The following is a 20073-nucleotide window of genomic DNA, read 5'->3' as shown; positions in this document are numbered from 1 at the left end:
TTTGCACTTAATGGCCTTTGTGTGTGTGTGTGTGCGCTGTGCGGTCCTCCGGTGCATGTCCCCTCCCTCCCGAGCGAGTGAACCGGCAAGCCGCCAGCCTGCATGGCTCAGAGCAGGGCCCCGGGACTCCGCTTTGTTATTCACAATGCCGAATTAAATCAAACAGCTCCAGGGGAGGCCGCTGGGAGTCTTACAATCAAAGTGGTTTTTATTTTTATTTTACGAGTATAGGCCCCCCTTAGCCCGATTTTATTTCAGTTGTAACAAAACAAAAAAACGAGAAGCCACCGTCCCTACCCCCCCCCCCGCCCCCCTACTACTAGCACCCGCCACACATGTGCGCATACATACATGAAGCAAGGCACGCGCATATCCTCCTCCTCTCCGTACGGCCCACACAGGACTGTTAGGGCAAATTATGTCGTCGAGTAGCGGCTATGGAAAGCCGGCACGGCAACACGAGGTTGTGGCGTGGCCAGTTACCACGCCCGGCCACCTTTGTCCCCCTCGTGGCAATGTTTACACAACACGCCACAGTGGCACATTTGTGGCCTAGTCGACCTCGCGGAGGCCCACGACCGGTTCGGATAAATCGTCACCTGGTGTCGGTGGCCGTGAGCGGGAGTCGAACTCTGATCGCTGGGGTTCGTAGCGCTGTGCCGCTGCTCCCCCACACGACAGAGACGAAGATCGTCGCGCACGTACGCATGTACACGCTCTGAGTGCACCGAGTTATATTTTGCTGCAGTGTTAAACTTTTTCTTGTAGTTGGTTTGCTTTTGTCGCTTTTCGTGACCCCAGGTCACTTGCGAATTCGACTCATCCTGTTCTCCTGGAGTTCTCACCTGGTGAAAGAAAAACACGTGTTTTACCCACACACATGTTCTCGCAAGCACATATCAGCCCATATTCACACGTACATGCACGCAAATCCACGCACGCTGACTACATATTTGTACACCCACACACATAGGTGGAAATGTACGTGTACATCAGTCAACACAGCGAAGCACACGTATATATGTATGTTGAACTTCTTTCGCACCGTACGTAGCCAACCGTGGTAATCGGATGTGCGGGGGAAGAACAACACAGGAAACACAAAAGCATGCCTACAGACACAGATCTCGCCTGCCTGGATAGCCTTCTAGACTGTTGGGGCAAGTCCTTTTATAGAATTCCTACGCAGGTCAGAATGATGCACAAAAGCGTGGTGCAGTCACCACCACCCCCACACCGCCTTTGTCTCTCCAGTGCTAATGCTTTGACACACCCCACCAGGTTTTCATTTAAGGCCGAGTCTAACCAAGGAGAGGCCCAGGACCAGTTCAGATATCACTCGCCACTGATGCTTGTCGTGACCTGGGAATCGAACTCAGTTCACGGGGTTCATAGCACGGTGCGCTAACCACTGAACCACCGCTGCCCACAACTTACATACACAGGCGCAAACATGTGTACGTCATCCACACCTACAGCTGTACATATACAGAATTTTAAAAATACCGAGATCTTCCAATTAGTCCTCTGGACAATTACAGCAAGTGCTGTTAGTGAGCGCCTATTAGAACCGGCTGTGGCAATGCATACCCGGGAACCAGCGCTTCGTAAGCAAAGGGTTGGCGGATCACACAAATATTTGCAAAACACCCAGAACTGCTGGGCACCAACAGGAGATGGCGGCAGTACGGCAAGTACATTTCTTGAATGCATTTGTCTTGAGGCATGAATGTTAATATCCTTGCTTTTTTTTTCCTCCGTGTACTCCGGTTTCCTCCCACATGCACAAAAACAAAACTCATTAATGCAATTTGACAAACATTCCATTGCAGGGCCACCATTAAAAAAATATTGAGACTCGGCAAGGCTTTCCTAGATAAATAAAGGGCTCTATTATTATCGTTATATTGGGGGTCAGCGTGACACACGAAGGGAGGCCAGCATGTTGCCGATAGCACACATGTCCGCCCTCACTCGCGCAGACGAAGGAAGGATCCCTGGGTGGTGTGGTGAAGCGCCGCGTACACGGCACAGTCGGCCTCGCTTGTTCACCTCCCCAGTGCCGATGTACGTACGTACGTAGTTTGAACTTTTTTTTTTAGCACCGCACGTAGCCATCCATGCTATATCGGAGGTGCGGTTGATCATGCCACGCCGGGCACTCGCGTGAGGCCGAGTCTACCGAGGGTGATTGAAGAAACTTGCCCGTTTTACCAACTGGTGCACTGGGAGATTAAACCGGCCGGTCCCCTCTGGGTTGAAGGTCCCAGCGTTTTCAACCATTGCACCAAAGGCACCATCCCCCTGCCCACCCAGCCGTTTCAATGGGTACAACCACCATCAGTCGATGGGAAGGTTGCGTGTGTGCGTTGGGGTGAAGTGTGGGTACTACCCACCTCTGCAGAGGGAACTGGCCAGTTTGGAAGAGTAGGCCAAAAAATACCCTCCTCTGTTGGAGGCCCTACTGTCGGCAGTGGCGTGAGCGAGCATTTTCAGAGCTGCACCTTTCCCTCCATGACCTAGATAGATAAGACTCAACACAGTGCCCACACTCATCAAAGACAAAGTTCACCCGTGTAGCCTTAACAGACTGTTGGGGCAAGTGCTGTTCGTGAGCACCTATGAAGGCCGGCACGGCACACGAGGCCGCCTTTTATCACCCAAGTTGCGATGTTCACACAATGTACAAGGTACTCATTTGAGGCTGAGTCTACCTAGGGGGAGGCCCAGAACCGGTTCAGATAATCGTCGCTGATGTTAGACCATGAACGGGAATCGAACCCGGTTCGCCAGCTTTGTCGCGCGGCGCGCTAACTGCTACAATACCGCTCAACAGAGTACACATGTACGTTGAACTTCTTTCTCACTGCGCCAACCGTGCTAATTGGAGGTTGCGTGTTTAAACATTTTTTTTACGCAAGACCCTTTTGTTGTGTAACGCATTTGCGCAGTTGTAGATGTTGAATGCGCACTGACCCTATTATTTGTCAGAGCTGAATATAATGGCACATTTTTTTGCAAACCCACCAACTCTCTTGCCAAAATATCAATTGTGGGCTCGCCGGCAGCAGGAGTCAATTTAGAAAGAAAAAATAATAATGGCAGAGGAAATACGATGGAAATGATTTAAAGATTAGCCAAACTTAAAGTGTTCAATGTGTGAATGGTTATTGCATCCTTATTTATTTATTTGTTGTGTTTTTTGTTTGCCAGTCACAAACTCAACGAAGTCGGTGAAGCTCGCCTTTGTGAGGATTCCACCGAGCCAATAATCTAATTTCGTTGTTTTTAAACTTGACGCTCTTTGCTATGGATCTGCACTGGTGTCAGATGAGCAGTGTGTGGCCTGATGTGGAACCATAACTCTGCATTATCTGTCTGCCCACACGCCCCAGAGAACATCCGTCCCAGAGATGGAGGAGTGCTGATATCAACACGTATGCAGGTGCCAGGTGGATTATCATCCAGCAGTGGATTTATGATGATGAATCCAACAGTGTCATTGATCATGGGTCATGATCATGATGATGGATGACGGTTGTTGACACTGATGACAGTGATGACAATTATGACAATCATAGTCCAGGCATGGTGGACACACACGCTTGTATACCACCTGCTTGGATGGGATGGTGGATCATGTAGATGTCATGCACCTACTATCAGATGCAAATCTCTCAATCGTGGCGTTGGACAAACATCCCAACGTAGAAAGAGTTGTAAGTCACGGTGAGGATCTCATGTATGAAGTTCATGATTAGAGGCAGCAAGGTCTCTGTAGGAAGCAGAACAGCATGCACTTTAAGTTGGTGACAGTTTGTGAGCACTATCACCTCGTATGTATTAGTTTGCTCTTGGTACATTGTCGGAACAGTAATTCTACGCTCTTAACACACTGTATGTAGAACTTCTTTCGCACCGTACGTAGCCATCCATGCTGATCGGAGGTGCAGGGGAAAGACTGCAAACTAAACACAAAATAGCAGTTATAAAGAAATTAGTTTTCAATTCGGATGTAACAGTGCACAGGTCCAGTGGCTTCCTAATAACGGAAGGAAGAGCGTTGCAGATGCGCACGTGAAAGCGCGCGATGTGGTGACCATCTTTGTTCGATGGCCAGCCAAAAGCCGCTGCGAGGATGGACGGAGTTGGCATGATGATGGTTTATGCGCCTGGACGAGATCAGCGAGGTGTCGTGGTTAATTTCTGGCAAGCACATTTTGTGTGTAACGAGCGCTCGCCCACCTTCACCGACCCGCGCCGACCAGCGCGATGACGTATGGCCGAATAACCTCCACAACTGGCATCGGTGTGGAGAGGCCCTCATCCAGCAGTGGATTGCGCTGGTTTTACTGCCACACGCAGTGACAGATCCCAGAGGGGCGGGATGGGGACTGATCGGCCTACACCCTCCCCACCCCTTTGCTTGAAACCCCCAAAACTGGTGTTTTATGCAGGGCCCCGATTTAAAAACTCGCTATGTTGGGATTAGCCCCCTCCCTTGGGCGTTTCTAGATCCATCTCTGGCATAAAAGTATATATTTCTTAAAAATAAATAATAATTGACCTCACTTCCCAGGCAGGACTGTCCTCAAAAAGGCGATTGAGATCCGCTGAAGCTTCCTTTTAGGTCGGTAAATAATTATGATCATGATTACCACGACTCCCAACTTTCACGACCGACTTTTGTGTGTGTGTCTGGACGCGGGCACGTGTTTACGAACCACAACCACACCCCCCCCCCATCCCCAAAAGAGTAAAAAAAACCCATCGACGATAATTGCATCGCTTTGGGACTAACGTTGCCGCTCGCCAACGCTACAATTAATGCCAACCACGTGGCAAGCATTGGCGCAGCTCAGCACCGTGAACAAAACTCCGTGCAAGTGCGTCTTTTGCCACGAGTATCAGAATAATAATATTTTATCAGAATATGTATTTATACTGGAGGAATCTAATGAGATATAAAGCTCTTTTTTACGGTTGTCCAGTAGTTTCACAAATGTCCAGTAGAGTAAACATGCCACCCGCAGTGGTGTGCCTGAATCCACTGCTGGATGAAGGCCTCTAATCCGTCGCAATCTCTCACGATGCTGCCACGTAACAATCCACCTGGCACCTGCATACGTGCTGCTATCAGCACTCCTCCATGTCCGGGACAGCCGTCCTCTCGGGCTTGTGGGCAGACGGATAATGCGGAGGAGTCACGATTCCACATCAGCCCGGACCACTCGACACACACGCAACACCGCTCATGCCACACGAGCACAGGCCCATAGCCGCAAGTTTAAGATGCTCGCTGACAGCACTTGCTCCAGCAGGATGTTAATGCTGTACGGGGGATGTTTGTATTTGGTGTGTGTGTGAGCAATACGCAGCAGTGCCTGTGACACCCACAGTGGTGTGTACCTGTGACACACACACACACAGTAGTGTGTACCTGTGACACCCACAGTGGTGTACCTGTGACACACACACAGTGGTGTGTACCTGTGACACACACAGTGGTGTGTACCTGTGACACACACAGCGGTGTGTACCTGTGACACACACCCACAGCGGTGTGTACCTGTGACACACAGCGGTGTGTACCTGTGACACACACACACACAGTGGTGTGTACCTGTGACACCCACAGCGGTGTGTACCTGTGACACACACACAGTGGTGTGTACCTGTGACACACACACAGTGGTGTGTACCTGTGACACCCACAGTAGTGTGTACCTGTGACACACACAGTGGTGTGTACCTGTGACACACACACAGTGGTGTGTACCTGTGACACCCACAGTAGTGTGTACCTGTGACACACACAGTGGTGTGTACCTGTGACACACACACAGTGGTGTGTACCTGTGACACCCACAGTAGTGTGTACCTGTGACACACACAGTGGTGTGTACCTGTGACACACACACAGTGGTGTGTACCTGTGACACCCACAGTAGTGTGTACCTGTGACACACACAGTGGTGTGTACCTGTGACACCCACAGTGGTGTGTACCTGTGCCACACACACACAGTGGTGTGTACCTGTGACACCCACAGTAGTGTGTACCTGTGACACACACAGTGGTGTACCTGTGACACACACAGCAGTGTGTGTGTGTGTGTGGCACACCAGAATAGTTGCATGGCAGCGATTGTAATTTAGGGAGACAGTGCTGTCCACTTGCCCTCTTTTTTTTACACATTGCCACTGCCATGTGTGGGTTGTTAAGTGCTGTTGAAAAACACTGCTCGCTAAGCTGGGGGTCTTATAAACGATTCCTGCTGGGGGGGGGGGGGTGGGGGGTATCCAAAAAAATCCCAAGAGCGCTCCTGTGCGTGCGTGCGTTGTGCCATGTGCAATGTATTGTGCAGCAAGGTGTGTGTGCTATATCAGGTAAAGTGGCGCGTTAGGCGCGCCATGTGCGGCGTTTTGCTGCGTTGAATTTATCGCGCGCGTTGCTGAACTCGGAGCGGGTTTTTTTACCGCGAAGCATTAGCATCGTGCACCCAGCACTATGGGTTCACGACGCCCAGCGGTTGCCCAGTTGGGTTTTGACATAACCAGCAGAAATCCAAAACTATATTCCACAGAGGTTTGACAATGCCTCGAGTTCTGGATTCTTGAGATCACGGTAATTACGTCGAATCGCGTCTTGTCAAAATGTTGTGTTTTTCGAGTCTCGAGTGTTGCATGGGGTTGGAGCGATGGTGCAGTGGTTACCGCTGATCTGATTTCGATTTTCAGCCAATGTTAACATCCGTGGCGAGTGATATGTGAACTGGAGTTAGCACTCCGTTCCTCTGCAGTCCCACTGCCTTCACCGGCCCGCAGTGATCTGCGTGGTAAAGCATGGTTAAACAACCCCAGTGGCCAACACGCTGTGGGGATCCCTTCAACCAGCAGTAGATTGACAATGGCCTGATAATGATGTGTTTTTGATGTAGCGTCCTCTACCTCGGGGCATCTCAGAGCGCTTTACATCGCATCTCATCTCGACACATTTGAAAGGGCATCCCCTGGTGGCAGCTGTCCCTGTGTCGCACAATGTGACTCGGTACCTAGCCTTTCAAATGGGCAGTAGTCTGCCAGGAGGGGACGATCAATGTTGTGTGCAATCCCAACTGTGGGTTACCATTTTTATTTAATCGTAAATGTTAGTGCACCTCGTACGCCAACGACGCCGTCCCACGCGCCAGCACCAAAAGGTACCGCGTGCAACCCAGCCGCTCCTTGCCACGCGTGCGCCAGCATGTTCTCTCATTGTGCTGTGCGTGTGATGCTCGTGTCTGATGTGTGTGTGTGTGTGTGACACGTGCAATGTATTGTGCGGCAAGGTACGTGGGGAGCGGTAGTGTAGCGGTTAGCACATTGCGCTACAAACCCGGCGACCCGAGTTCGATTCCCGCTCATGGCCAACAATCGATGACGAATATTTGAACCGATCCTGGGCCTCCCCTAAGTCGACTCAACCTCAAATTAGTACCCGGTGCAGTGTGTAAATGTCACCACTGGTCAGGGTGCTGACCACCCACCATCATGCGTGCCATGCCGGCCTTCATAGGTGCTTGCTTAACAGCACTTGCCCCAACAGTCTGTAAAGACTATACCGGGGGATGTTGGTCTTTGTGACACGTGCCATGTGTGTAATGAAGTGTGCTGTGTGTGCGCGACACGTGCCACCCTCGTAGCTGTACGTGGAGTCTCGCCTACGCTGGCGCGGCGCACGCATCCTCCGTCCGCTGCTGCAGTTCGTGCTGCTGCTGGTGGCCGTGTTTGTGGGGCTGTCGCGCCTCTCCGACTACCGGCACCACTGGAGCGATGTGCTCGTCGGCTTTGGCTCCGGGGCGGCCGTCGCATTTGCTGTTGTGAGTGGAGATTTTAATTTACGTATTATCATTATTGTTGTTGTATGTACGTTGAACTTATTTTGCACCGTACATAGCCAACCGCGCTAATCGAAGGTTTGTATTATATAGTGCAGTGTGCCAACTTACCTGTCAATCAATTTGTCATACATGTGCTCATCGTTCATCTAACAATGAGGATTTGTGTGTTTTTTTTTATGTGCGTTTACACATTGTTGTATCCTTCGTTCCAGCGAAGGATATAAGAACTGGGCAGAATCACAGCAGGCTGGATAAACAAAACTGAATCGTTGTCATCAGCAGTTATCCATTTCTGATCACAATCCACTCTAAAAAAAATCATCATGAAAAAAAGGCCATCCCATAGCCAATTGCATTTTGCCGTCAGTTGTTTTCATCAACAGCATTGTCATCTTCGCCGATGACTGACGACGACAATGATCGCGGTTACGAGTCGGCGTTTGGCAGCATCAGCGTTGACCTGATCGGGATGAATATCACCGCTTGGTCGTAATGTTGGAGCTCGCCACTTGCATATTTCTTGCCCCGCGTTTAATGCTGTAATTTATTGGCTGCAAGGAATTCCTCCTGGCTGTGTGCCGTCGTTAGGGAGGAGAAGGGGAGGGGGGGCGCGACGGGAAGATGCCCAGTGAACCCACATGAAATAGCACAGCACAGCGAGCGTGGCCTCTTCATCGGGCTCGTTGGAATGTTTACACCCTCGTTAAAACGACAACAATAAAAACGCCCGTTTGTTGTCTCAACGCCGCGCAGATTCTCGTGAAAGTTGAGGCCGCTCGCTCTCGGCAAGGCGAGCGCACACGTTTTCCATTGCTAGTTAAATGGGATTTGATCAAATTTCGTGAAACAAATGTAGTTTAGAAAGTGGAACAAAATTGATACAAGGCAGACAAAATCCAAAAAGCCTGGACGGTCCCCTTATGCGCGAGCCAAATTGATCGGTGGGCGGTTTGACTTGGGCGGTACGATGGAAATTTACTCCGTTGTGCCTTGTGGCGAACAAGGGCGGACTGCTCTCCGTGTGCAAACTCAGAGCGCTCCGCTCCGCGGTTTTGCTGCCACGCGCGGGGAGACCTCTGTCGAGCCACGGGGGCGGGGGGCCCTCCTTACAACGCGGGTCCTTCACACGTCGCGATGCCCACGCGGACTGCAGAATGTCGCCCCCGCGTCGACGTGACGCACCGCGGTCTTCATTCCACGCCTTGCTGCGGGGGATCTGGGCAGAGCCCCACAAGCTGTGACCTCCGTGCCCTTGCACTTTGCCGCACGGTGGCTGCTTCATTAGTGGCCGCTTCTGCACGGTGTGATGGATGTTGCGACGCCGCCGCCGCCACCACCACCGCAGTGTAATGGTCACCACATTCACGGGACTTGCAGTCCAGACGTCGCCGGGTTCGATTCGATCTCCCGGCGTGGCAGTTGCAACATTGCTACGGTACAAGTTTCCTAAATAGCGCCCACCCCCCCCCACACCTCTGTGCCACTCAGCAGTGTAAATGGGGTGGGTGTACCACGGTCAGCAGGTTGTGTGTGCGGTGGGGTACAATGTGGGAACTCCCACTCCTTCCAAGGCAACTGACAAGTGTTGAAGAGTAGGCCACAGGCTGTCTAGAGGGGGCCCTCTAAAGCTCTCTCTCTCGTGGAGGCCTTTCCACCTGCAGTGGCGTAAGCAAGGAATTGCAGGGCAGCGCTTTCACCTGTATGGAAACCCCCCAGTAGCCTAACCAACTGGCATAGCCATTAGTGATGAGACAGGGTCAGAAGTTCAGTTGAGTGGATGAATGGGATGATTTAAACAAAAACTTCTGAGCGCTTTATGGAATTATGCCAAATGTCGTGGGGAAGCTGCAGGATTGAATGTTGCACCGTGATCTCAAAAATATTAAAAACAGAAGTGCACACGTGAAAACGATCCAGCAGACTTGCCATGTGCCCATTCTGCCATTGTTTTCATTATTCGTTGCGTAAAATACAAATGTTTGCACATAGCAGGGAGGCTGTCAAAAAGTTTGGAAAATTGTGTATTACAATTACACTTAGACTGTTAAATATATCAATCCACTCACTCGTCCTATGGCTGTAAACTGACAAGCATATTTAGTCATGCACGCTTTAATTATATTAATGTACTCGAAGCCTTGTGACCGCAAGTCATGTGTGTATCTTCTGCTGTGTATGTTGACGTTTCTGTGCAGTCAGTGTTAACGATCAATGTTCAGCGAACGTCACGCAAATTTTGACCGCGAAACAGAATGAGCAACGACCCAATCTGCTTCTGTCTATCGTGCGTTCTACTCGGGCTCTCACCCCCTGTGTATATATGTAAAGGGCTGCAGCGCTGATTTTTATACAAAAAATATAAAGTGCTGGTCGTTTACAAATGATTAGATTTTGTCGAGGCCCCAACAACCAACTTGTTTTGACTTGACTATGATCGTTTATTATTGGGGTTGGGCATTTTCTCTTTACCTTCCTCCCCTCTAATTTGTTCAACTCTCTTAGATCACAGCTAGCAGCTAGGGTCTCCTTTCGTTCTACCTTATTCCAATTGTGCCAAGCCTGTGCATCTTAGTTCAGCTTTTTTATTTTAGGGGGCCCAGCCCCCTCCATTGACCCCCGTACTACCTCCTCCCCTACCCCACCCCTCCCCGATGCTACATTCATGAACGTGATGATTCACCAAATCGCTGGACGCAGTCTGGGTGAACGGTTACGGGCCCTCGCCGTCAAAGTCCATTTTTTTTCTTGCCGCGGCTCCACTGCGACATCGTGCTGACTGCGGCCTCCCGGTCCGCTGCTTGTTTGTTGTTGTTTCTTTTTTTTTTAGGTGTTTCTCATCTCGGGGCTTTTCACCGACAACTGCCTGGCGGTGCACAAGCGCAGGGAAGCGGCGCGGACAAACGGGGACCTGGAACAGGGCCAAGCGGCCAATCACAACGGCCACGCCGACGCCGCAGCCACCGCCGCCGCCGCCGCCATCCGCTGCAGCGCCCACAGCGGTGGACGTCAAGCGACGACACCCCCGGAGCCCGCGGTCAGCGAGTGAAATTACCGACTCCGACGTTGTTCCTTTCTCAAGGGAGAATAGAGAAAAAAAAAGAAGTCAAACTTTGCCTGTCATTTTTTTGTAGCGTGTGTCAGGCGAGGAGGCGGTTGCTTGGCTGTATCGGCAAAGTGAAGTTGGAGGGAAGGGAGGAGGGCGGATGGGGGAATGAGTCATCGCAGCGAAGTGTGGTCACGCGAGATGATGTATTTTGGCCGATGGCACAATTTGTGACATTCTGCGATGAGGTTGTCGGTTAGCCGAGCGCACATTTGACAAGGAGAGAGGGGGAGAGAGAGAGGTCTTTGTGTGTGGGGGGGGGGGGGGACAACCTTAGCTCAGACTATGAATTAGCATTGTGGACTCTCGGTAGGCCAATGAGGCAATAGATCCTCAGAAAATTGCAACGGACAAATGTGCCAGTGTTAAACTGCCATGAAAATTACGTTAAATTGCTCCGTGACCTGCCGGAGAATGGGTTTCTTTTTCAATGAAAAGGCGAAAAAAAAATCCATTCAACCACTGGCCCTGTTGGAAGAGTGCTTGTCTTATCATGCCTTTTAAACAAATCCGGAAATTTGACAGCAGTTTTTCTATCAAAAACTGTGGACTCTTTCACTCTAGTATGGCCTGAAGGCTATTAGATGTGGCAAAGACTGTGTATTTTTATATAAATGTTATATAAAGTAACTTTTAAGACAGATACCATCTATTTTAATGTGATGGCTTGGGCCTATATTAAAACGCTCATTCAGTTTGCTCACTAATAATTCTCACGAAGCAAACTGTTGATGGAGCTTCTCTCCTCTTTGGTCAGAATGACAGCTTTCCTTTTATTAACCACTAAGTCTGACCGATTTGGTCGAATGAGCGGAAAACGTTTTGTGGTAACGCCTTAAAAAAATGTACCATTGGCTCACTATGGTAAACCACGGTAATTGTGTATTTTTTTTTGGATATCCCAATTATTTGGTGACACTGCTAAGTCGGCGGTGGGTGCACAATAACAAATGACGATCTTGAAAAGAAGTATAATCGACAGACGTTTTGCTCAATGGCCCTTCTTCAGGGCTCGCTATGTGCTGTGAAGAAAAGCCATTGCCTGAACTGAAACGTCGCTTATTATCGACTTTATTCTAAGGCCACATGGTTGTTATTGACGAATGTGTTGCATCTGCTTTGCAATCCCGCCTCGAACCTGTTGTTTTATAGTCTTGTAGAAAATAAGCCTTGTAAACGCAACAATACTTCATAGAAAATGTAAAATAGCGCCAGGTTTTATATGTGAATGTAGCAATATTCAACAAAACCATCTTTTGGTTTACCATAGAGCATCGAAAAGTACTTTTTTTTTTACTCTCGAGTGCACTTAGCGCCTTTAATCTAAGTATTAGCAAAGATGATGGTATTACTATAGCAACTACTTTATTTTAATTATTATTATAAATGTAAAAAAAAGATTTATGAGATGTTTAACTTCGTAGAGGTGTGAGGCCCCTTTTTAATGACTTCTCTCCACACACATCGTCTCTGGGTGCCCCACGCACTGCCTGAACATCCGCGCGTTGTGCTCAAGCCTTTTGTGCCCGCGCGGGTGTCCACGGCTGTGCCGAACGGCTCTCCGATGCGTTTCACTGGTCGTGCCCGCGCGCACGTCGTTCGCACACCACGTCCGATGCCTTCGCCTGTGCGTGCCGGCAAGGCGAATCGAACTGGTTTCGCGTTTCCCGAAGAAGCCTCTCCCGGCGCGTGGTGGTGGAGTGAAGAGGTCGGGCGCCAGGCCCGAACGACACGTGGTACCACTGGCAAACGCATCGGAGAGAGCCCATAGTGTTCAAGTCCTGTTTACATTACGGAGGCGACACACATTTGTATGACCTTTGTTGAACAGTTAATTTACTTGTTTTTTTTTAAAACGAGCCTGGAAGGACAAACGATCAGTATTCAAACTTAATGTGATACAGCTGACAGTGTTTTTTTTTTTAACTAAGCATTTCAAGACGAAACTTTTGTTATTTTTTTCCTCATGGTTTTTTTGTAGTTATATTTGTGCGAGCGGTGCGTGTCTGTGTCTGCGTCGATATTATTTTTTTTAGGGTTTTTCGCAACCTGCCTGTGGTGGGGTTAATCACAAACATGCCTCTATTAAATAAACTCCTGTGTATAAGAGAGAGAGAGAGAGCGCAGCGCGTTACTGGACTTGCGCATAACTTGGGCAGTCCCAGCGACTGCGGTTTTGTGAGTACAATGTACATCGTGATGCCTTTGTCAGAATAAAACACATTCTTGTAATGTAACACACGTGGTTGTTCTGCTGCCTTCTTCTTTTCAACATCAACCCCCCCACGTCCTCTGCCACCCCCCAACACAACACCATGTGTCGGTGGTAGTAGTGGTGGGTTGGGGGTGCGGTGGGGGAGGTAATAAGGAGGGGATGGTGGATTCAGGGGAGAGTGGTAATTACCGGCCCGCGTCCCTAAAACGGGAAGAAGTTTATTACTGGTGAGTATTTGTTGTTGTTTTTGTTTGCCTAAGAAAGCCTCACCGAGTCTCGAGACTCATTTTCGGGAGGGCAATGATGCTATGTGAAATCCCAATTGAGCAATTTGCAGCTAATTCTTAATCATTAGGATGTTTGGCCCATACCAGAAACAGGAGCACTCGGAGGAAACCCCACGCAGAACAAGCGGAGAACATTTATACTCCAGGCGGAAAGGCGCTATACCTGGTCATGAATCAATCCCAGGCCCTTCTTGCAGCAAAGCACGAGTGTTACCACTGCATCACCCTGCCTGACACCCCTTACACCAAGGTTGATGTATTGCAATGACCCAATGGTAGATTGTGCGGCGATTCGGATTACTGAAATTCAGATACAGTGAATGAAAGATGATACAATGTACGAAAAATGTCCGCGAGTAGTTCTATTCCTTTAATACCATGATTGTTGCGGCTGATAACGGCGTTTAGATTACGTTTTATTGAGAGAGAGAGAGGAGAGATCGTATTCAAGAGGACGAGCCCCATGGAGATGGGATCAGTGAATGTGCGGAAGAGAGATCAACTCTGAGCGACGTCAGCAGCGTGAGTAGACCTTCATCTAGCAGTGGATAGACATTGGTGATTGATAATCTAACACCAGGTGGGACGTCCTCCTCCGCCTCCCCCATTGTCCGGAACTCTCTTACCCCAGCAATCCATACCATTTTACTCCCTGACCCTCTAAAAGTCCAAGGTCACGACCTTCCTATATTTTACTCTGCCTATGCCTGTCGCCTCTCTATAAAATACGTTGTACCCGCTGTTCCTCCGCAAGCGTCTTGAGATGTGGTTGCGTGGTCAGACGCTATATATGCTGTGTATATATAATATGTGTATATATACACATTACATAAGGTCCGCTGATCTGGACGCGTGTGTTGAATAGAGGTGGGGGGGGTGTTGTGGAAAAATTTGATAATCCGCATAAAGCTCCGAGTTGAGCATGGAAGGTTTGTTGAGAGTGGGTGGATTAAGTGGATAGAATGAATGGATTATTAAAGTTCATTTCACAGCCATCTATGGGAAGATGACACAATAACAAGATTTCAATTGTCACGCGTTTGGGTCGGGGAAATGTTATATTTTATATAGCATAGAGGAAACGTGTGGTTATCAAGTTTTATATTGATTTGAAGCGTTCGTGACTGAAGGAATCCATACTCTTTGGCTAATTCGGTAAAGTCACGTAGGTAGAAAAATAATAGATCACGACGTTTCGATCGCAACACAAGCAATCGTCATCAGGTGGGACAACTACAGCAAGAAAAAAACTGCTGACGTAGCACACTTGGCGTGGATCCCGGTGCAAGAAGTCACATGCGGGGTGCCCACCGTCCTTCATAGCCTGCTGCCTGGGCCCCATCTGGCTCGTGGACCCTGGTGCAGTTGCACCTTGGGTTGCCCCCAGACCCTGGTCTTGCCTGTGGGCCCTGGTGCAGTTGCGCCTTGGGTTGCCAGAGGACCGGTTTTCCCAGAATGTTCCAAAAACCTTCATTATGAACAGAATGTTCCTGTTTGTCAGCTGTGTAGTCGTGATAATCATAATGACACGCCACTCAAGGCAACGCATTGACACGTAGTTCTCACCGAGATATTCTTCATCTCACGGCATCTTAATCACACCGCCTGCACAACTAACGAGAGCAAACCGCCACTACGTGGAATTGTAAACTTCACCCCCACTTCGCAACTCGCCAGGCAAGCAGCGTGCTGAGACGAGCACGTCGGAGTGCGTATCGATCCGCGTTAAAACGGACAACAAACAGCGCTTTCCTGGCACACACAGCACGCGGTACATGGTGATACAGATGTTTTGTGCCCCCACCCCCCCCCCCACCCTCATTGAATTCCCTACAACTTATTTTTTTGTTTTAAAGTAAGATTAATAGAAAACAGAAATGAATATGCAAAGGACCAAAAATGTTGGGGGTTAATTAATTGGGGGGAGAGGACCGTGTGGGGGAGTCACGAGACATCTGGAGCACCCTGTACAACTCGGATATGCGCAACGGAAGAACAAAGTCTGTTGCCGTCACCCGAACGCCTCTCGAATAGGACATATCTTCCCACAACAGCAGCTGACACCGTAGCTTGTTTAAGGGGGCCTCTTTGGCCGCTGCAATCGGAAGTTCCAGGAGGGTTGTCCGCATCAGCGCTGTGTTTTGCTGTTTTGATTTCAAAAAGAGGCAAATGGAGGAAAAAAAAACGGCGTCCTAACACATAGCACACGAAAAACGAAATCCGGCCAGCCGACCCCATGGGATCATGGAACTTGGCCCATCGAAGGATGAAGAACTTAGACTTGCGCTGCGTTGCTTGCGTGAGCCACGCAGCTGGGATTGTGGAGACCATTCCAAGAAATGCATTTTGATTATATTTAACACATGGTTACTTTTCACGGAGAAATATATCACCATCTATCCCTGCCATATGCACAATCTGCCATCTATATAGCAAAAAAATGTGTTGCTAAATATATATTGGCGTGTTAAAAGCTGTTTACTGTACATGACGCATCAATCCATTGCAGTGGTGAACCCAGATACCTGGAGTTCAATTGTCAATCACGGCTCACATCAGTGGTGAGCGATGCATAAACACTTCAACAACCCGCACTCACCAGCATGGTGAAGTATGGTAAAAAAACAACCCTCACATGGTGTCGGAAGGACTTCATCCAACAGATAATTTATATATATACAATGTATATATGGTATCAAAAGGGAGGTGACTCGGGGGTCAGATCACTGAACCACCACCGCTGAGATCCTGGGTTCGATTCCAGGTTTCAGCAACCGGTGATTCAGGGATGAGCCGTGGAGCTCCGTGTCTGGTTTTCCAGCAAAGAAATCCATTCACCCATCCAGGTATAACAGGTCTAGCATCAGCCCACTTGTTCATTAAGTTTTGTCTCCCCTTTCCTTATTGTACTCTTAATTACTTTATCGCTTGATCACGTCACCTTCAAATACAAACCCAAGCCGGAGCTCATTGCCTACCTGACCTGGATCCATGGCACGTCACCACGGTGACACTGAGTTCTGAAGTCTATGAGTTGATAATCTCAGCCCAATCAAAGAAGACCGCACGAAACCCATAATGAATTCAGTGATTAATTATAAAGAACGTATTTTTTTATCACGGATGATTAATGTGTACATTTTGAACGTAAACGTCAAGCTGACATAAAACGAATGCAATTCATAATAATTGTCAGCCCTTTGCCAATCAACGAATTGGTGAAGGCCTCCCTACCATGTCAGGCATCAGAGTTGTTTGACCTTACTTCACTACCCTGGTCAGTACGTGTGGGTGATGTGAGGGCCAGGATTTGTTTTTTTTTAATGTTTACTATATTGTACAAATACGTCCTTGCTGATTCAACATCCTGGAAATGGTTTAACAAATAAACATCGTTAAGTGGGTACACAGTACAACATATGCCGTAATGCTAATTCCAAACAACAACAATAACATTAACAACAATTATAACAAAATAAATCTGACTGGAATAGTGTTAATTTCTCACATTAACATCATTAGCCCCGGCCACTTCTTTAGAACCCTTGAGCTACACCCATTTCAAACCTTTTAAAGCAGTCTGCTTCAGAAGCAGACCATGCTTTCCCACCTGATGATGGACGCTTGTGTTGCGCCCGAAACGTCGTGATTTATTTTAATTAATTGTATACCTACGTGACTTTACCGAAATAACCAAAAAGTATTATCTGTATAGTTTGTGCCAGGTGATGATGTCCGTTGCACTGGATTAAATAAATTTATTAGTGGACAGAATAATTACAAAATAATACACTTAAACAAATGTCTTATTACAAATTCAATCTCCCACAGCCTATTTCAACTTTCTGAATCTCATCAGTAGAGTGTAGCCTGCCAGCTTGTGCTAAACTCGACACCACAACAGTAGCCCAGAGTGGAGATCATCAAGGCGCACACATTCCAAGCAACGTCAATCGTTATTCCCATATCTCACGTTGCCTTCCAGAAGAAAATAAAAAAACCACCCGTTCCGAGCCATAATTACACATTGTACGGAAAGGAATGTTTCGGGCCGGTGGGAGAAAAAAAAATCTATTGAATTTACAAGTACTCTGGGTTTAGAAGTTTGAAAGCCTTGCGTCGCTGAGGCCGCTGGTGGGTCGGGTGGAACTCAATCCAGGAGGAGGAGGAGGGCAGGAGGCACGCGGGCGCTGTGTGCGAGCGAGCGAGCGTGCGCCCGTTTCCTGGCCTCACGTGGAAGAGGGCAATTTTCTGTAAACACGTGCACATTTCTTACTTGAACCGAGAAGCGGTTGTTATGTTTTTTTTTCTTTTCGTGCGTGTGTTGTGCTTTTTTTTCTACTTTCTTTTTTTTGCCTTCCAATGGCGCCCAGGTGTCGTTACGACGTCCAGCACCAATGCCAACCCCGCCCCTCTTCGACGATGTGAGCGGTACCTGGATGATTTTGAAACCCGTTTTGGCCGGCAAATGACACACAATTGAGACATTTTGACTTTGAGTTTGCCTTGAATAATCGGTACGTGGTAAAATTCGTTTAAATTTTGTCAGCCTTACATAGGCAGGGTTGGTAATCGTGCACGCAACTCGTAGACTTTTTTTGATGGGTGATCTGTAATCCAGAGCTATGGGGGTAGGTGGATCACAAAGAGAATGAGTGCTTGAGAGACTCACCTTCAGAGTTAAGAGCCTGTGACTGGAATAGGCAGTAGAGTAAGTAAGTTGATGACAAACATCTGTGACGTTTGATCGTAATCCACTCTAATCTGCTTTCCTTCCATAATAATCATGCGAAAAAAATACCACGATAAAAAATTGGTCAAACATCTCAACTAGGACTCCACCGCATGACAAGCCATGCTCATTTCCTCGATCAATGGAAGAATATTTTATTTGTTAATTACTATCCACGAATTAGCGAGTTGTTGTAGGGCTGTGGCACAGTGGTTAGCACGCTGCGTTAGATGTTAACTACCTCGCCTGGTATACAGGAGGTCGTGGGTCACGATCCCGACCGTGACGCCTGCTGCTGTATATTTGGAGTTTGCATGTTCTATCGTCCAGTGGTTACGCGGATTTTTATCCGGGTTTTCCAGTTTTACCTTCACATTTAGAATCAACATCACGCGTTTAGAGTATTTGGCTGTTGTTATAAATGTCCACGTGATGATAAGCCACTTCGTTGAGCTATCATTTGTGGCCAGGTCGCTTCTGAAAAAGAGCTGTATAGCTCAGTGGGCCTTACCTGATAAAATAAAAAAACACAAGTATATTTGTTTTTAGTGTATATACCCTACTACCTAGCTTTAATAGCCATCCGGGGATACCACGAGCGGTGAGTGATGTCTGAACTGCTCATTGGCCCCCACCCCTTTACCACCCCTCACTGACCACCGTGGTGAAGTATGGTCAAACAACCGTCATGACCGACAGCAAGGGCGTGACGAGGCATTAATATCGAGCAGTGGATGTAAAAAGGCCACTAAATTGTTGTAATAATGATAAACACCCCCCCCCCCCACCGCCTTTTAGCCACAACAAGCACACGTGGCTGACTATATTGCCAATCATGTACTTGTAAATTGAAAAAAAAATTCAATTACATCAGAAACTGTTTTTTTTTTAAACGCTGCCTCCTCAAGTTTCGGTAAAAAAAACAACAACAATTTAGAAACTTGATTCAAGTAAATTCATTGCCAAGACTTAAAAGAAAAAAAAGACCCCGCTACCGTTTCATACGGGACATTGGCACGTGTGCGTTTCGAGCACATGTTCAGGCGTAAGTTCTACCTTTAGCCATTATTCTAATAAAGCCACTCTTCCACTTTAGCGGGGAAAATTGTTTGGGTACTAATATTCCAACATTAGGGACGGAGAATTCCCCGAGAATTTGACACCGCCACCGCCTCCTCCACTGCTGCCTCTACCACTCGCTCCCTGCTCGGTTTCAAGAAACCTCTCAATTAGCCTGCCTGGGAACCTGAAATTTCACGTTTTCTTATATTTTTACTCCATTAATTACGACATACAATATCCTGAGAGTGACACGATTGTATGAAATGTATATTTAATATGTGCCCGCGCGTAAAGCCATACTTCTAAAAAAATATGCGCGCACGCTCGTATGGGTAATGGCCAACACACTTAATTAGTAATTAATAGTAATGATTGAAATAATTATCATACAGCCCTTTGTCGATCAGCCGCTGGATCAAGGCATCCCCACAATGTTGTCAGTCATGCAACGTTGCCTGACCATACTTGACCACGCCGGTCATTGTGGACTCGCAAAGGGAACAGGTGGCCCCAGGAGCAGTTCAGATATCACTTTCCACTGAAATTAGCCATGTCCTGGAATCCAACTCAGGTCGCCGGGTGCATAACACAGTGTGCTAATCACCGCGCTCCTGCTCTACCGACTGGCTACTTAGTCGTCCTCAGGGGGATGAATATAATTGGCATGCAGGTAAATATAAACAATTGCAGCCTACATCCTAGCCACCAATTTAGTGGCAACACATTTATAAAAATGATCCTTTTTGGTTTGGGGCCAAACGTTTCCATACGTCTGAACCACTGCCTGTTAAG

General features: G+C 48.0%; 1 protein-coding gene across 1 annotated transcript in view; it reads left to right on the top strand.

Annotated features, from left to right (window-relative positions):
- Nucleotides 1–13226, top strand: part of LOC116948913 (phospholipid phosphatase 3-like) — a 65878-nt gene extending 52652 nt beyond the window's left edge. Inside the window, exons 5-6 of the mRNA XM_076071888.1 lie at nucleotides 7685–7861; nucleotides 10710–13226. Of these exons, the coding sequence (XP_075928003.1) occupies nucleotides 7685–7861; nucleotides 10710–10928 (396 nt within the window). The 3' untranslated portion in view covers nucleotides 10929–13226. The remainder of the gene's footprint in view (nucleotides 1–7684; nucleotides 7862–10709) is intronic.
- Nucleotides 13227–20073: the final 6847 nt, after the last annotated feature.

This window comes from Petromyzon marinus, chromosome 35 (genome assembly GCF_048934315.1).
Source record: "Petromyzon marinus isolate PM22_M1 ecotype Great Lakes invasive population chromosome 35, UKy_Petmar_22M1.pri1.0, whole genome shotgun sequence".
NCBI classification, from domain to species: domain Eukaryota; kingdom Metazoa; phylum Chordata; class Hyperoartia; order Petromyzontiformes; family Petromyzontidae; genus Petromyzon; species Petromyzon marinus.
The sequence above is the reverse complement of the archived record's forward strand: the minus strand, read 5'-3'. Positions and strand labels throughout refer to the sequence as shown.